The 15,511-nt window shown below is 38.4% G+C and overlaps 2 protein-coding genes across 5 annotated transcripts in view; one reads left to right on the top strand and one right to left on the bottom strand.

Moving 5' to 3' along the window:
• Nucleotides 1-8,698, bottom strand: part of RELCH (RAB11 binding and LisH domain, coiled-coil and HEAT repeat containing) — a gene marked incomplete at its 5' end in the record, with an annotated part of 96,313 nt that extends 87,615 nt beyond the window's left edge. For 3 of the 4 annotated variants that reach the window (XM_081096653.1, XM_081096654.1, XM_081096656.1), the window contains one exon: nt 7,929-8,698. In XM_081096653.1, the coding sequence (XP_080952779.1) occupies nt 7,929-8,454 (526 nt within the window). The remainder of the gene's footprint in view (nt 1-7,928) is intronic. The other variant, XM_081096655.1, reaches the window with a different exon arrangement.
• A 213-nt stretch (nt 8,699-8,911) lies between these two features.
• Nucleotides 8,912-15,511, top strand: part of PIGN (phosphatidylinositol glycan anchor biosynthesis class N) — an 83,409-nt gene continuing 76,809 nt past the window's right edge. The window contains exons 1-2 of the mRNA XM_081096652.1: nt 8,912-9,084; nt 11,228-11,372. The gene's annotated coding sequence lies outside the window, so the exon portion shown is untranslated. The remainder of the gene's footprint in view (nt 9,085-11,227; nt 11,373-15,511) is intronic.

The following is a 15,511-nucleotide window of genomic DNA, read 5'->3' as shown; positions in this document are numbered from 1 at the left end:
AAACTATTTCAGTCAGAGGAACTGGTGACTACATTTGGCTCTAATTTGAAGCTAGTTGGTCCTACAATCACATGTAGTATGCGCATTTCCTGATTTGGATTATTTTGAGTGCTGTGCAGTATACACACCTTGTTGACATTAACTGATGCTTTAGGCAGATTATTCACCTTGCCTTAGTGTGTTGCTACAGTTTATTTATTATTATTATTTTTTTTAATCCTCACCCAAGGACATGGTGAGAGGCAATATCCTTAGAGAGAGAGAAACAGAAAGAGAGACAGAGAGAAACATTGATGAAACATCAATGAGTTGGCTTCCTTACGCTCCCTGACTGGCATCACTTTATTTTTTAAACAATTTTGTATTACTTGACTAGCCTTCTGCATTAAGATGACTGACTATTCTGACTGAGTTAATAAGATATATGTACTCTGAATGAATTACTAAAATACTTTGCTTGATTATATACTAAAATGATCTGAGAACTTTTACTGAGCCTGTGTCTCAAAGTTGACATAAGACAGTAGTTGTGGTATAATGGAGAGAGAGCAGACTCTGAAGTCAGTGATCTCGGTTGGAATCCCAGTCCTGCCATTTAAGAGATGACATGTGGTAAAATATAAAAGGACCTACAAATAAAAAGTAAGTCCCTGTGCACATCTCCCAACCAGCAATCCTCCTCTGCAGCAACGATCATTGTTTAGACTCTGCTGTATGTATCCTTTCAAAACATGCCAGGCATATGCAAATTTCTCCCTTTTTTATACATAAATGAAAACATATACATATTGGCTGCATCCTAATTTATTCAATTTATAACTTGGTGATCATTCCAGATCAGTATATGTAGATTATATATTTAAACTAATTAATCCTTACTGTTGAACATTTAGGTTGTTTTCAATTTTTAATGCCTTTACTTAAAATGGTATTTTAATAAATCTTGGTTCAAGTGTTTCAATACAAACAAGCATGTCTGTAACAAATTATAGAAATGGAAAGGGAAATTGAAGGGTCCAGTGAGAACATAGATTCATAAATCAACTATCAATATAGGCTACCTTTGGTCATCTTATTTAAAGAATTAGTAAACAAAAATCAGTATTGTTACTATTGTAACTTATTAAAGGGTACAAAATGCAAATGTTGATCTTTAAGAACAATGATAAAATGTGACTAGAGATTTTAACATTCATAAATCTCATCATTCCATCTTACATTCTTTGGTCAACCATCCTTACATATCTAACCCTGAAGGGAAAAAACAAACTTAAATCCTTACCATGACGGGTAAAAGAATGCTTATAATAAGGAGCTGTACTCATGACTAGAAAAATTAGAAACTTTAGGTCCTTTTCTAGTGGTAATTCTATTTCCATACACAAATACAGAATACTTACAAGATACAAATACAATGCAACAACAACAAAAAAACTATTGGTATAAAGTAGTTTTGTTCACTTAAAACATGGTAAATATATCCTAAAAGAAATTTGTGTCAAGATTATACTAAGAATTATTAACTTATTCCAAACAGAACTGATCCTCAAGTTTATAACAGGAAATTAAGAATAAACTGGTACATATGTAATCATTTAGTTTGTCAGCAAAGAATGACATTTTTTAATTCTGTTTTTTTTTGTTGCAAATTTACTTAATAGATGATATATAAAATACTAATATTCAATATAAGGTAACAGAAAAGGCAGAACACAAGTCAGACACAGATAAAGAAGTAAGTTATTATGCAAAATATAATCTTTGTGTTCATATATCAGAGAGAAGATGGTATTTCATGTCTCCCAAACACCAAACTCTTGTCACACTGCACAGATTATAGGATTAGGTGCCAATTAATGGTGGAACTGTAGAGTCAATTTCCATTATAAAACTTCCTTGTTTTGCCATAATTAATCACATGCACATTTTGCAAAGCACTGTTCATACTGTTTTAAGTGCTTTTTAAAAAGAAAAGTGGAAAGGACAACACCATATAACCACCACCCAATATGAAGTTAACATTTTTCATATAAATTTCAAAATTTTAAAAGAAATAACACATTCATGTCCCTAATGTTTCTCTCCTCAAAGGCAATCAGAATACCCAATATATTAATACAGCAATGTGTGGTAATGAACATTAATTATACTTGTAGTAATAATTTCACAATATACACACATATCAATCACTGTTATACTAGAGGCCCAGTACATGAAATTGGTGCACAGGTAGGGTCCCTAGCGGCTGCCGGCTGTTGGCTGCCGGCTGTCGGCTGCCGGCTGTCAGCTGCCGGCTGGGGCCTCCATTCCCTGGCTGCCAGCTAGGGCCTTCCTTCGTTCCGCGCCACCCTCTGGTGGAAAGCGCACGTCATAGTGAGCAATCGAACTCCTAGTCAGTCGAACTCCCAAAGGGACACTTTGCATACTAGGCTTTTATATATATAGATATCTAAAACTAATACAATATTATTCTTTAATTATATCTCAAAAAATTGCAATTCTAAAACAAATAGTCATATGATAAGGGAGTTAAATGAAGTAGATCAATCCAAAATTTATACAAACCCCAAAAAAGTCTATCAAAGAGGCACTGCATCCAAAATATGGCCAAATAGCAAGACACTATTTATATATTAACAAGTATGTTTTTAGTATCAATAATTTAGAAACCATAATTCATCATTAACTCTCACGGTATTTATTGGGTGAAGCCAGTAAAAACAACTACCTATAAGAAAAATATAGGCTGTTAATGTAAGGGTGGGGCAAAAGTAGATTTATGGCTGTTTGTATGAATAACACAATAATTAATAAATAATAATACATGAATAAACTGTTTCCTTTACTCACAATTGTAAACCTATTTTTGCCCCCCATCAGCCCTTTCTCAATTGATATTTGTAATTTAGTCTTAACAGTGTATTTTTAGACCATGCTAAATATTCTTTTGCAGTTGATTATCATACAACCATGGGAGGAGACACTGTTAAAAGCCATTAAAAAACAAAACAAAAAAACAAATTCACCAAATTTAGCTTCAGACCTAAAAATACTAGTAAACAAAATGAAAATTACACCAATTTCTGAAAGGTTCTCGTTCAACCAAGTTTTTTAAAAAACAAACAAGTATACATTCTGAAGATCACCTCTAACTTTCTTGTTTGAAAACCAGAAAGTGTAATTTTAATTTTTGACAGAGGTCTGCTTTCCCTGATTAATACTCCTATCTTGCTTCCTTTTAGCCAAAGTACCACAATGGCTTAAAACATCAATCAGCATTTTCAGAGCTACCCAAATGGAAACACTTCATTAAGTGTAGAGTCAGATAGTGGTAAACATGTTTCCAGAAGATGCTTTAAACACAGAAAAATATAAAATAAATATTTTCTTTAACTCATTTCCTTTTCCTTTCCTCACTCAGGATAGAAAGTCTAAATTTGGCCAAATAATAAAGTCACTATTTGGTCAAAATTTCACCCATCTTTGAGGGTCAAATTTAAACTTTACTTTCTCTACAAAGGCCATTTCAGTACCATAATCGATAACGATTTATCTATACCTGATTGTTTACACTATAATCTGTAGCACAGAAGACTATTCTAGAGTTCTTTCATGTGTTAGTTTTGCCTCTCCATCACGAACATGCATCATACATCTTCTGTATCACTACAATCCTTAACTGATCACACAATTAATATATTAATCAATGTAAAATATTGAACACCAACTATATTCAAACTACTGTACTAGGCAGTGAACATATCTGAATAAATTTCTACAAGAACTAATAATAATTTTAAAAGTACTGGAAAGGCATAGGCAAGAAAAATGACAGTTATACAACAGATAAATATTCTGTTGATATTTTCTCTCCCAGTGACCAGGGGAAGCACTAAATCCAATTCCAATCTAACAGGTAGGAACTACTGTGTAAAGTGAAAAAGATGGGAACTTTGAAAGATTGTAATTATGACATTTTAGCACTGGTAATACTAGTGAAGGAACACTGAGCACAATGAGATATGTACTCTTTGAGAGCTCTAAGAAAGGGTAGGTAGTATCATGAAACAGAACATTTTAAAAATGGAGGAAGATGACAAAAAGATTGTACGCTCACAAGTGAAATTATCACATTTAATCATGTGACTGCCTCCTGGTAAATTAGTTGCCTTATAAAAATGTGAAGGCATGGTAAATGCTTTGCCTAAATGAAATCCATCATTGAAAAGCAGAAGTTACCTGTCTTCCCCATTTGACCACCTACTGTCTCTACTGTACAAAAAACTAGGCTCATCCTAAGAAAATAAGTCCAATTTTTATTAAAGCTCATTCCTTCAAGTGAAACCAGCATTCCTCTGGCTAAGATACTACAAGGTAAACAAAAGAAAAAAATAAATGAGACTACATCAAACTAAAAAATTTAATAAATTTTATTGATTTTTTAAATTTATTTTTTATTTAGAGAGAAGAAGTGAGAGAGAGAGAGGGAGAGGGAGAAACATCAATGTGAGACAGAAATATTGATCAGTTGCTTCCTGTATCTGTATAAATTCCCATTGTACCCTGACCAGAAATCGAACCCGCCATCTTTTGGTACATGGGCCTATGCTCCAACTAACTGAGCCACACCAGCCAGGGCCAAACTGAAAGGTTTTAGCACAGCAAAGGAAACCATCAACAAAATGAAAAGATAATCCACTGAATGGGAAAACATATTTGTCAATGATATATCTGATAAGAGGTTAATATCCAAAATTTATAAATAACTTATAAACTTTGACACCAAAAAACAAACAATCCAACTAAAAATGGGCAAAGGAAATGAACAGAAACTTCTCCAAAAAAGACAGAGATGGCCAATAGACATATGAAAAGATGTTTAGTGTCACTAATCGTCAGAGAAATGTAAATTAAAATCACAATAAGATATCACCTCACACCTGCCAGAATGGCTATCATCAATAAATCAACAAACAAGTGTTTGCGAGGATGTGGATTAAAGGGAACGCTCATGCACTGTTGGTGGGAATGTAGATTGGTGCAAGCACTGTGGAAAGCAGTATGGAGTTAGCTCAAAAAATTAAAAATGGAACTGTCTTATGACCCAGTGATTCCACTTCTGGGAATATATCCCAAGAAACCAAAAACAATAATTTGAAAGAATATCTGCACCCCTATGTTCATTGCAGCGTTATTTACAATAGCTAAGATTTGAAAGCAGCCTATGTGTCCATCAGCAGATAAGTGGATAAAAAAGCTGTGGGACATTTACACAATGGAATAACACTTGGCCATAAAAAACAAGGAGATCTTATCTGTTGTGATAGCATGGATGAACCTGGAGAGTATTATGCTAAGTGAAATAAGCCATTTAGCCCTGGCCTGTGTGGCTCTATTGGTTGAGCATTGCTCTATGCACTGAAAGGTTACCAGTTTCTTTCCAGGTCAGGGCACATGCCCAGGTTTCGGGTTCAATCCCTGGTTGGGTATATTCAGCAGTGAAGTTTCTCTCTCACATTGATGTTTCTCTGTCTCTCTCCCTTTCTCTTTCTCTGAAATCAATTTTTTAAAATTAATAAAAAAAGAAATAAGCCATTCAAAGAAAGACAACAAGTACCATACGACTTAAATGTGGAATCTAATGAACTGACAACTGTCAGAGGGGGTGGGGAGGGGAGCTGGGTGAAAAAGATGGAGAGATTAAGTAAAAAACAAAAAAACTAAAGAAAAAAAACCCCAACCCTAATAGAATGACAACAGTATGGTGATTACCAGAGGGAACGGGGGCATGGGGGCTGGTAAGAGAGGGTAAAGGGAGGAATACTAGGTGTACCAGTTAATAATGTGGATTTTTTTCAATAGATGGAGTTACACATATGTTGATATATATGCGATTTGATATGTGTGCTATTTTGTTGTATTGACAAGCTTCAAAACTTCATGTCAAATTTGCTGAAGGTGTTAACATCATAGACATTTTTACACTTAAAAATGTCAAATTTCGTACCAAAAAAAGAACATTTGCAGGAAGTTTTAATTCATTACTTTATTTGGAAGAAAAAGTTATCGTATACTTCGGGAAGCTTATGGTGAACATGCTCCATCTCAAGATACTTGTGAGCGCTGGTTTAAATGCTTTAAAAGTGACGATTTCGATGTGAAAGACAAAGAATGTCCAGGTCAACTGGGAAAGTTTGAAGACCAACAATGACAAGCATTACTGGATGAAGATGTGTGTCAAACTCAAAAACAACTTGCAGAAAGATTAAACATTGCTCAGCAAACAATTTCTGATCATTCACAAGCAATGGGAAAGATTTTAAAGGAAGGAAAATGGGTGCCACATCAACTGAACGAGACAAATGGAAAACCAAAAAGTCATCAGTAAAATGTTGCTTCAACAGCATGAAAGAACATCTTTTTTGCATCGATTTGTGATTGGCGATGGAAAGTGGATTTATTCCGAGAATCCCAAACGCACAAAATCATGGGTTGATCCAGGTCAACCATCAACATCGACTGCAAGGCCAAATTGCTTCAGAAAGAAGACAATGTTCCGTGTTTGGTGGGATCAGGAAGGTGTATCCTGAGCTTCTAAAACCAGGTGAAACTGTTAATATTGATTGCTACTGACAACAAATAATCAATTTGAATCACGCTTTGATCGTGAAACGACCAGAATATGCCAGAAGACACGACAAAGTAATTTTGCTTCATGATGACGCACCATCACACACTTCAAAACCAGTTAAAGACACCTTAAAAGACCTTGCCTGAGAAGCATTAACCCACCTGCCATATTCACCAGACCTTGCTCCTTAGGTTACCACTTGTTCCAATCGATGGTACTCGCACTTCCTAAGCAGCACTTGAAAACGTATGAAGAAGTGGAAAACTGGGTCTCTGAATGGTTTGCCCCAAAACAAGAAAAGTTCTATTGGGACAGTATCTACAAATTACCTAAAGAGGGGAAATGTGTAGCTAGCCGGACATTACTTTGAATAAAGCACTTTTGATGTTTCTCTTGAAGTTATCATGTTTTCTTTGATTATAAAATCCGCATTATTAAGTGGTACACCTAGTAAGTGGTAATGGAAAGAGACATGACTTGGAATGGTGTACACACAATATTATAGAACTGTACCCCTGAAACCTATATACTTTTATTAACTAATGTAACCCAAATAGATTCAATTAAAAATGTGGTATATGATGAATGGGGTAAATGATTACTCTGTGCTGCTAAAAATGATTTTAACAAGTTAAAAAAAGTAAATTTCTAACTTATGCAGGTTAAAAAAGCTTCGGCGTGATGGGACTAGGATAGACTGCAGATTGAACTTGCCTACCTTGCTCATTAGATTTCCTGTCATTTTGGAAACTACTGAAATTAAGGCATAGCAATTGAATTAAATTGTGTATATTGAAAGAGAACATATTTCATGCAGTTGAAAACCTCATCTTTTTTTTTTTTTTTGGAATGAGAAAGTCATCCCAAAGACAAAGGGTCTTTAGTGGGGACAGAGCAACAATATTTCCTATTCTTTTCTTGCTCTTGACTTTCGGTCAAATTACAGCGAACAGTTTAAGAAACACTATTTCCTGGTAATGGCGATTCAGGAAATTGGAGAGAAGGGAAAAATGATGAAAGCGATAAGCCAGTTTGCAAGGGAGACGTCTGGAGTCCTGTAATAGCCAGTGAACTAGAAACGCTGGATATTTTTATAGATACAGACACCAACTAGGGAGCCAGGAGCCAGTGCAAGTTCAGCCAAGGGATGAAGGCAGGCGGAGGGAGAAGTCACCGCAAAAGACCCCAACCCCCTGCAACTGTCTAAAAAATGTCCATAATATTCAGTATCCGCCCAGAAACACCCTCCCCCACAGCCCTAACAACCCTGCGGGCGAGACAGGCTGCTTTCACTTACTGAGCTGTCCCCCGCCCGACGTCATGCTTGGCTCCCGACCTCCGGCGCCTCCAAGGCCGACGGCTCCAGGGATCCCTGGCGCCCCCATCCCCGGCGGGGTCCCACTCTGTCTCTCGAAGTTGCCGGGATTGGAGAAGTAGTCGCGCAGCCGAGGCAGCTCGCGGCCGCTCTCTAACAGCTCGGTGTGCAGCTCCAGGGCGGTCAGCAAGTATTGATCGCGCAACAGCTGAGCTGCGATCGCATCAATTGACAATCGGGCCGGGTGCTCCCCACTGCCCCCCAGTGCCACCGCAGCCGCCGCCTCCCCAGGGAGCACTGGCCGTGCACTGCTCCCTAAGGCCACGGGATCCTGAGGCGACAGCGAGTCCGCAGAGCCAGGATCTAGGTCGCCCCCGGAACCCAGCCGAAGTCCTGCCCGCCGCTCCTCGGTCGTCGCTACCTCGTCGTCATCCTCGTCTGAATCACTGAGAAATGGATTCACGCCGCCGCTACCACTGCCACCACCTCCAGGCACCATCGCCGCCATCTTATTCTGTCAGGCGTGTGGGCACCTCCCTGACTGGCTCTGACAGGCCGCAGCCTGAATTTCCCCTCCGCCTCAGCGGGCACTGCGCACCGCCACAGCCCGGGCCTGGCCACGTCCCGCCTCTCCACCTGGAGACCAGGCGTACGCTCAGAAGCAGAAGGTCCAGAGGCAGCAACACCCACTACCTCTGCCGCGGCTGCACCAGCAGCCCGGCTTTGCAGGCGTCTTCCTGGTCTCCAGTCTCGCGAGAAATAGAGCGCGTTCCACCCTCCCCTTCTCCCCGCCCCGTCCTGCGCCCGCCCCACCCCAGCCCCGGAGGTTCACAGAACCCGCCAGCAAAGCCGCTCTTGACTCAAATGAAAAACCCCGCCCCCACTCCTGTTTGATTGGCTAGAGGAATAGGGAGGAGGCGGGGTTACGGAGGACTGGTCTTAGAATTATCGCGAGAACTGTTGCTGGCCAGGTAGGTGTCAGGGGGCGTTCCGTGGTGGAGATGCGTTATGACGGCGACTGAGGAACGTTCTTTTGGCGATCCTGTCAGTGGGCAGAGAACTCTGCCAAGAGTGGAGTCCTGCCTTCGCGCTGAGGTGGCCTCACTCCCGGATCAGGCTTGACCGGGATAAGCCCCAGGTAAAATCCGGGGACCAGTGCTCAGAGGTGCGGTGGCACCGAAACTGGTCCCATGCCCGCAGGTCGCTGCCTCTTTAGCGCGCTTCACTTTTTCTTTCTGGTTGCCGCTAATTGGTGGCATTTTCCCTGCATGTGTAGCGAGTCCCCAGGACAGTAGTTAGAATTTGGCTTCTTTTCTCATCTTTCCCTTCCCAGCCATGTGCCTGCTTACCCTGGAGGCCTGGCAACAGCCCCGGCTTCGTGCACTTCTAGGGAGCGCCTTCTCGCCCTCAAGTTAAGCTATAAAACCACAGCGAAGGTGGGGGGTGGGGGGGGGGGTGCGGGGCGTGGGAAGTGCGGAGAGTAAATAGAAAAAGGATTTGCTAGGATCTGTGAATATCCTGATAGCCTCGACTTGTATAACAAACGGTTAGGGGTTCAGTAAACACTTAGAACGTAATACATAATTTGTTCAACAGGGGACCCTTTAGAATATCACATTCCGTCCCATCAAGTAGAAAAATAAGTAAATTTAAGCCTAGAAACATTCACTGACCTGGTTTAGTCAACTCCACTCATAAATATTCAAAGGAACTAAAATCAGTTACCTTCGCGTCCGAAGCCATTCTTCTTTCACTATGCCTTGCACCTTGTCCATTTAGGCTGGAGTTCAGGTATTGACAGTGAAACTTAATTATTTTAAAACGTAGAGGCTTTAGACAGCTTTGATTTTATCAAAGGTTAGCACATAAAGGAAGCATACTAAATTTGGAAGTCCAACGTTTGTCTTTTATATCAGTCCTTGATTACAGTTCGAGGTGGTGAAGGGGATATTAGTTTCTAGTCAACAGTATTGGAGTGCTATTCCTAAGAGCTGCTATTTTCTTCACAAACCTGCTCCTTTTGCAGGTTTAAGATTTCCTTTCTTTCTGTATAGCTTCCTTTAAGGACCAAAGTAAATAGGTAGCAGTAATTATGCTATCAGATAAGTTACATATTATATCCAAGCAGTAAAGTATCTCCTTTTGTTCTGTGGAAAAATTAAAATAGAGCATTCTTATGTAACCTTAGGCCAGGTTATTGGCTTACATGTAAAGGGATGCCAACAGTTAAATGTAGGCTTTAATTTCAGTTTACCCAGGCTCAGTAAACTAAAATTTTAATTTGAATGAAGCTTGTTTTGTTTTGTTTGCCAGAAGTTTTTTGGAATTTAAAAAAAAATAGAACATTAGGTCCTAATGTTCAAATTCTGAATATTTTCCTGAGACATATATTGAAAAAAACGCAGAAAAAAAATCTCATTTTAGGAAAATAGTATTAAAAATAACTAATGCTGTATCCTGTTACAAATATATTTTTTTGTAAGGATATTTTTCCATTGATTTTTAGAGAGAGTGGAAGGAAGGGAGAGAGACAGAGAGAGAGAAACATCGATGTGCGAGAGATACATCGTTTGGTTGCTTCCCACAGGCGCCCCAACCATGTCCGGGACATGATCGAGCCTGCAACGAAGGTATGTGCCTCGGAATCCAACCGCAACCCTTCTGTCAGCAGGCTGATGCTCTATCCACTGAGCAAACCAGCTAGGGCTTGTTACATAGTTCTTGACAAAAAGGATTACTGATCCTTATTGTAACTGAGTTTGCCAGAAAGATTGAAAATGGAACCGATTTCTGGAATGGAGTCATGGGGGGATTAGGAATGGCATGGGAAGGGCATGATTAGAAATGAATAGTTTATATACAGTGTTTCCATCTCTCTAATGGGGAATTTTAGAAATTTCCTGCGCTTAAGGTCCTTGAAGAGGATTGTTCTTATCAGGTTAAGAGCCCAAAGTTTGTATCCCAGTTGTACCATAATTTGCTGTGAGACCTTAAAAAAGTTACTTTACTGCTCTCATCTCACACTTATCTATTTGTCAAGGGGATAATGAAAGTACACAGGATTAGGAATGTGCTGTCACAATGCCTGGTACTTGGTATACCGTAAATGTTGTTATTATAGTTGGTTATCAATTAATATTAGTATATGTTGAAAATATTCGACAGGTTTTTAAAAATAAAACAAATATTAACTGGAAAAAACTGTAGGGCCCAAAGGACATAGCTTTAATTTAGGGTCTGACTTCTAAAATATAGGTTGAACATAGATTTTGTTTCCTCAGAGAGTTGTAAGAAGTTGGATGTAGAATTTCTTCATGATTGGCTTCCTGTAAAAATGTAGTTTCCTGATTCTACTTTATAACCTATAATCATGGACTTGCTTATGTGATCGTCCACACATAACAAATCAACTGGCCAGTCTTCTATGTAAGTACCTTGCTTTTCTACAATATAGAAGTTTATTTATCAATTTAAAATATTAATAATTGCTGGTCTCTACTTAACAATAGTTTATTAGTAAAGTATTGGGAATTTTTTTTTACTTAGCAAGATTTACATTAATGTAGGTCTTTATAGCTAGTGTTTCATTGAGTAATCAGAATAATCATTGAAGTTTGTATTTTAGTGATGAAAATGTGACAGATTGCTTTTTTTCCCAAGCACTTCAATCTTTTTTGTGTGTAAAAAAATTATTTTGGCTTTAATAGTCTTTTTTAAAAAAATTTTTTTTTATTTTTATTTTTTTATTTTATTTTATTTTTTTTTATTATTAGTTAAGGTATTACAAATGTGTCCTCATCCCCCCCATTAACCCCCAACCTCCCCCCCCCCACACAAACTCATGCTCCCATCCCCCTGTTGTCCATGTGGCTTTAATAGTCTTAAGATAACCATAAGTAAAATTTTAAATGCAAGTTGCGGTTGACTTAAAGTTTTAGAGATGTCTAACTTTTTATTGTTTTTTAGTGTGTAGTAAGTATTCCACCAACATAAATTTTTATTGGTACATGGATATGTGTCATTTAAAATTTAATAGTTACTCACCTATTTTGAGAGGTGTCTAAATGATTGAGCCTTTTTCAGTAAAACTTAATAAAATATGATTCTGTTTGAAGATAATAATAATATTGCTTAATATACATGTATTGGGTCATAATAACATAAGTAGTATGTGAAAGATGGTATTTTGGAATCACTGCAATTTTATGTATAGTAAATGAGTTAAGCATAAAATTTGTGTGTTTTTTCTTTTTTATGTATCCTGAATCTTTACAGTTTTTGTGTTATGTTCTGGAGGCATAAAAAGAGAAGCAAGGTAGCCTCTAGTGGCAATAGTGCATATTACATGTACCTTTGAAGTGATAATTCTAAATAATTTATTTGGTGAACATTTGAGTCCTTGCTTAGTGCCTAGGACTGTGAAGAGTGCTGGAGCAGCCCTGTCTTGCTATGACAAAATTATGGATAAGTGATAATCCAAATAGTCAATGACCTAGTTATGTAATTATAAACTAAAGTAAAGGTTTTAGTTTCTGATTTGGACTGCATAGTCCTGCAAGAAGTGATGCTGGAAAGTACAAGCAGATGTTATGAGACAATGGGGTGAGAGGATGAGGGTAGGGTGGAAGTGCATTCTGTGGGGAGGAATTGTACCCATGAAGATCTTACAGCAATAGGAAACATGGGGGTATGTAAGGAAATTAAAAAAGGCCAGTGTGGTAATGTGCCATAAAGCAAGGGAAGGTGCTATGGGACAAGGCTAGAAAGAGAGGCGGAGGCTAGTCCAGGTAAGACCTTGTTAGTCATATTAAGGATTTCAGTCTTGATCTGGATAGGAGAGAAGGCACTGAAGGTTTTTATATAAGGGGTGAGATGTTCAGGTTTGCATTTTGAAAAAAGCAAAACAAAAAAATAATATATGGCTATACAGCAGAAGAATAGTATATAAAGAATAACTCTTAGTTCTCTGATTTACATATCTGGGTGAATGGTGGTGCTATCCCCTGAGACTAACACTAGGGAGTTTGGAGGCTTCCTACCTAAACAAGGCTCATGGCCTGGTGGGGAGTGGGGTGGACAGTGGAGAGGGGTGGTTGGGAAGGGTGGTAGTTATATCATGGGTGTGGTTTTAAACATACTCAGTTTGCATTTCTTTGAAATATCCAAGTGGATGTGTCAAGGTTGGAGTTATATATATGGATTTGGAGTTAGACTTTGTTGAGATTTTTGTATATAGGTGATAACTGAAGCCAAGTTATGATGAAAAATGCCTAAACAGAAAGTATAGAGTGAGGAGAGAAAAGGGCCTACAACCAAGTTTTGAGTAACTCCAGAATTCACTGACCAGATAGAGCCCATTCTACACTGGTCAAAGATATAGCAGGGAAACCAAAGAAGTAATGTTCAAAGAAGCCAAGAAATGAGATCTATTTTTAAAAGAAGGCATAGCTAATAAAGACAAATGGAATGGATAAGCCATGGAAGACAACTGAAAAAATAGCCATTGGATTTTGCAGTATTCACTACCTTAGTGAAATCTTTCTCTCTGATGTAATGGAAACAAAGACTCAATTTAAGTTGTTTGAGAATTAGATGATCAGGTAAAAAGAGATTGTATTCAGTATTTTCAAGAAGTTTGGTGGTATTAGGGAGAAAGGAACAGTCAGTGCCTTTAAAAAAAATTTTTTTATTAAGCCTATATTTGTGAGATGTACCCTTATCATAAATGTGGTTTAATTCATTTTCAGTGCTGCATAGTATTTCATTATGAACTGTCAATGTAAGAGCATACAATCCTATAGAGAATTTTTATAAAAATTTATTTGAGCCAAACAGGATACCCCTAGAAGCAAAGTCTTAATCGACTAGGAAAAATGCTGCCTTGAAACAGACATCATGGATAGTTTGCTCTTGGCAGTTAATGGCATACTGTCTTAACAGTATTATTTAGATGTTTCATTGAACATTGTTTAGTATCAGATCTGTGACTGTGTCTTCTTGGTGTTCTCTGTAATACCCCTGCACACAGTTATGCACATAATATGTACACAGAACATTTTTTTAATATATATTTTTATTGATTTTTTGCAGAGAGGAAGAGAGAGGGATAGAGAGTTAGAAACATCGATGAGAGAGAAACATTGACCAGCTTCCTCGTGCACACCCCCTACTGGGGATGTGCCCGCAACCAAAGTACATGCCCTTGACCGGAATCGAACCCGGGACCCTTCAGTCCGCAGGCTGACACTCTATCCACTGAGCCAAACTGGTTAGGGCATGCACAGAACATTTTTATTTTTATTTATTTATTTTTTTTTCTTAATTAAATCTTTATTGTTCAGATTATTACATTTGTTCCTCTTTTTCCCCCCCCCTAACTCCCCGCCTCCCAGTTCCCGCCCCACCATCCGCCCTCACTCCCCACCCACTGTCCTTATCCATAGTGCACGATTTTTGTCCAGTCTCTTCCCGCATCTCCCACACCCCTTTCCCCCCCAAGAATAGTCAGTCCATTCCCTTTCTATGTCCCTGATTCTATTATAATCACCAGATTATTTATTCACTTGATTCTTAGATTCACTTGTTCATAGATGCATGTTTGTTGTTCATAATTTATATCTTTACCTTTATCTTCTTCTTCCTCTTCTTAAAGGATACCTTTCAGCATTTCATATAATACTGGTTTGGTAGTGATGAACTCCTTTAGCTTTTCCTTATCTGTGAAGCTCTTTATCTGACCTTCAGTTCTGAATGATAGCTTTGCTGGATAAAGTAATCTTGGTTGTAGGTTCTTGGTATTCATCACTTTGAACATTTCTTGCCATTCCCTTCTGGCCTGCAAAGTTTCTGTTGAGAAATCAGCTGACAGTCGTATGGGTATTCCCTTGTAGGTAACTGAGTTTCTTTTTCTTGCTGCTTTTAAGATTCTCTCTTTGTCTTTTGCTCTTGGCATTTTAATTATGATGTGTCTTGGTGTGTGTGGTCCTCTTTGGATTCCTTTTGTTTGGGGTTTTCTGCGCTTCCTGGACCTGTAAGTCTATTTCTTTCACCAGGTGGGGGAAGTTTTCTGTCATTATTTCTTCAAATAGGTTTTCAGTATCTTGCTCTCTCTCATCTTCTGGCACCCCTATAATTCTGATGTTGATACGCTTGAAGCTGTCCCAGAGGCTCCTTACACTATCTTCGTATTTTCGGATTCTTTTTTCATTTTGCTTTTCCGGTTGGGTGTTTTTAGCTTCTTCGCATTTCAAATCTTTGCCTTGATTCTTGCGCTCCTCTCGTCTGCTGTTGGGAGTCTGTATAATATTCGTTATTTCAGTCCGTGTATGTTTAATTTCTAGTTGGTTCTTTATCATAACATTGAGGGTCTCATTAGATTTGTTGAGGATCTCATTAAGTTTATCAGCGGCTTCTAGACAGTTCTTGAGAGACCTTAAAAGTGTGGTTCTGAACTCAATATCCTCCATTGACAGTTTTGTCCTGTTTCTTTGTCTCCGGATTTTTTATGCTTTCTTGGTGCACCCCCTAGTGGTCTTTGTGTGCAGTCCTCCTGTAGTTAAGCCTTG

Source organism: Myotis nattereri, assembly GCF_964212035.1.
Source record: "Myotis nattereri genome assembly, chromosome: 8".
Classification (NCBI taxonomy): domain Eukaryota; kingdom Metazoa; phylum Chordata; class Mammalia; order Chiroptera; family Vespertilionidae; genus Myotis; species Myotis nattereri.
This window is presented reverse-complemented; position numbering and strand designations above follow the sequence as displayed.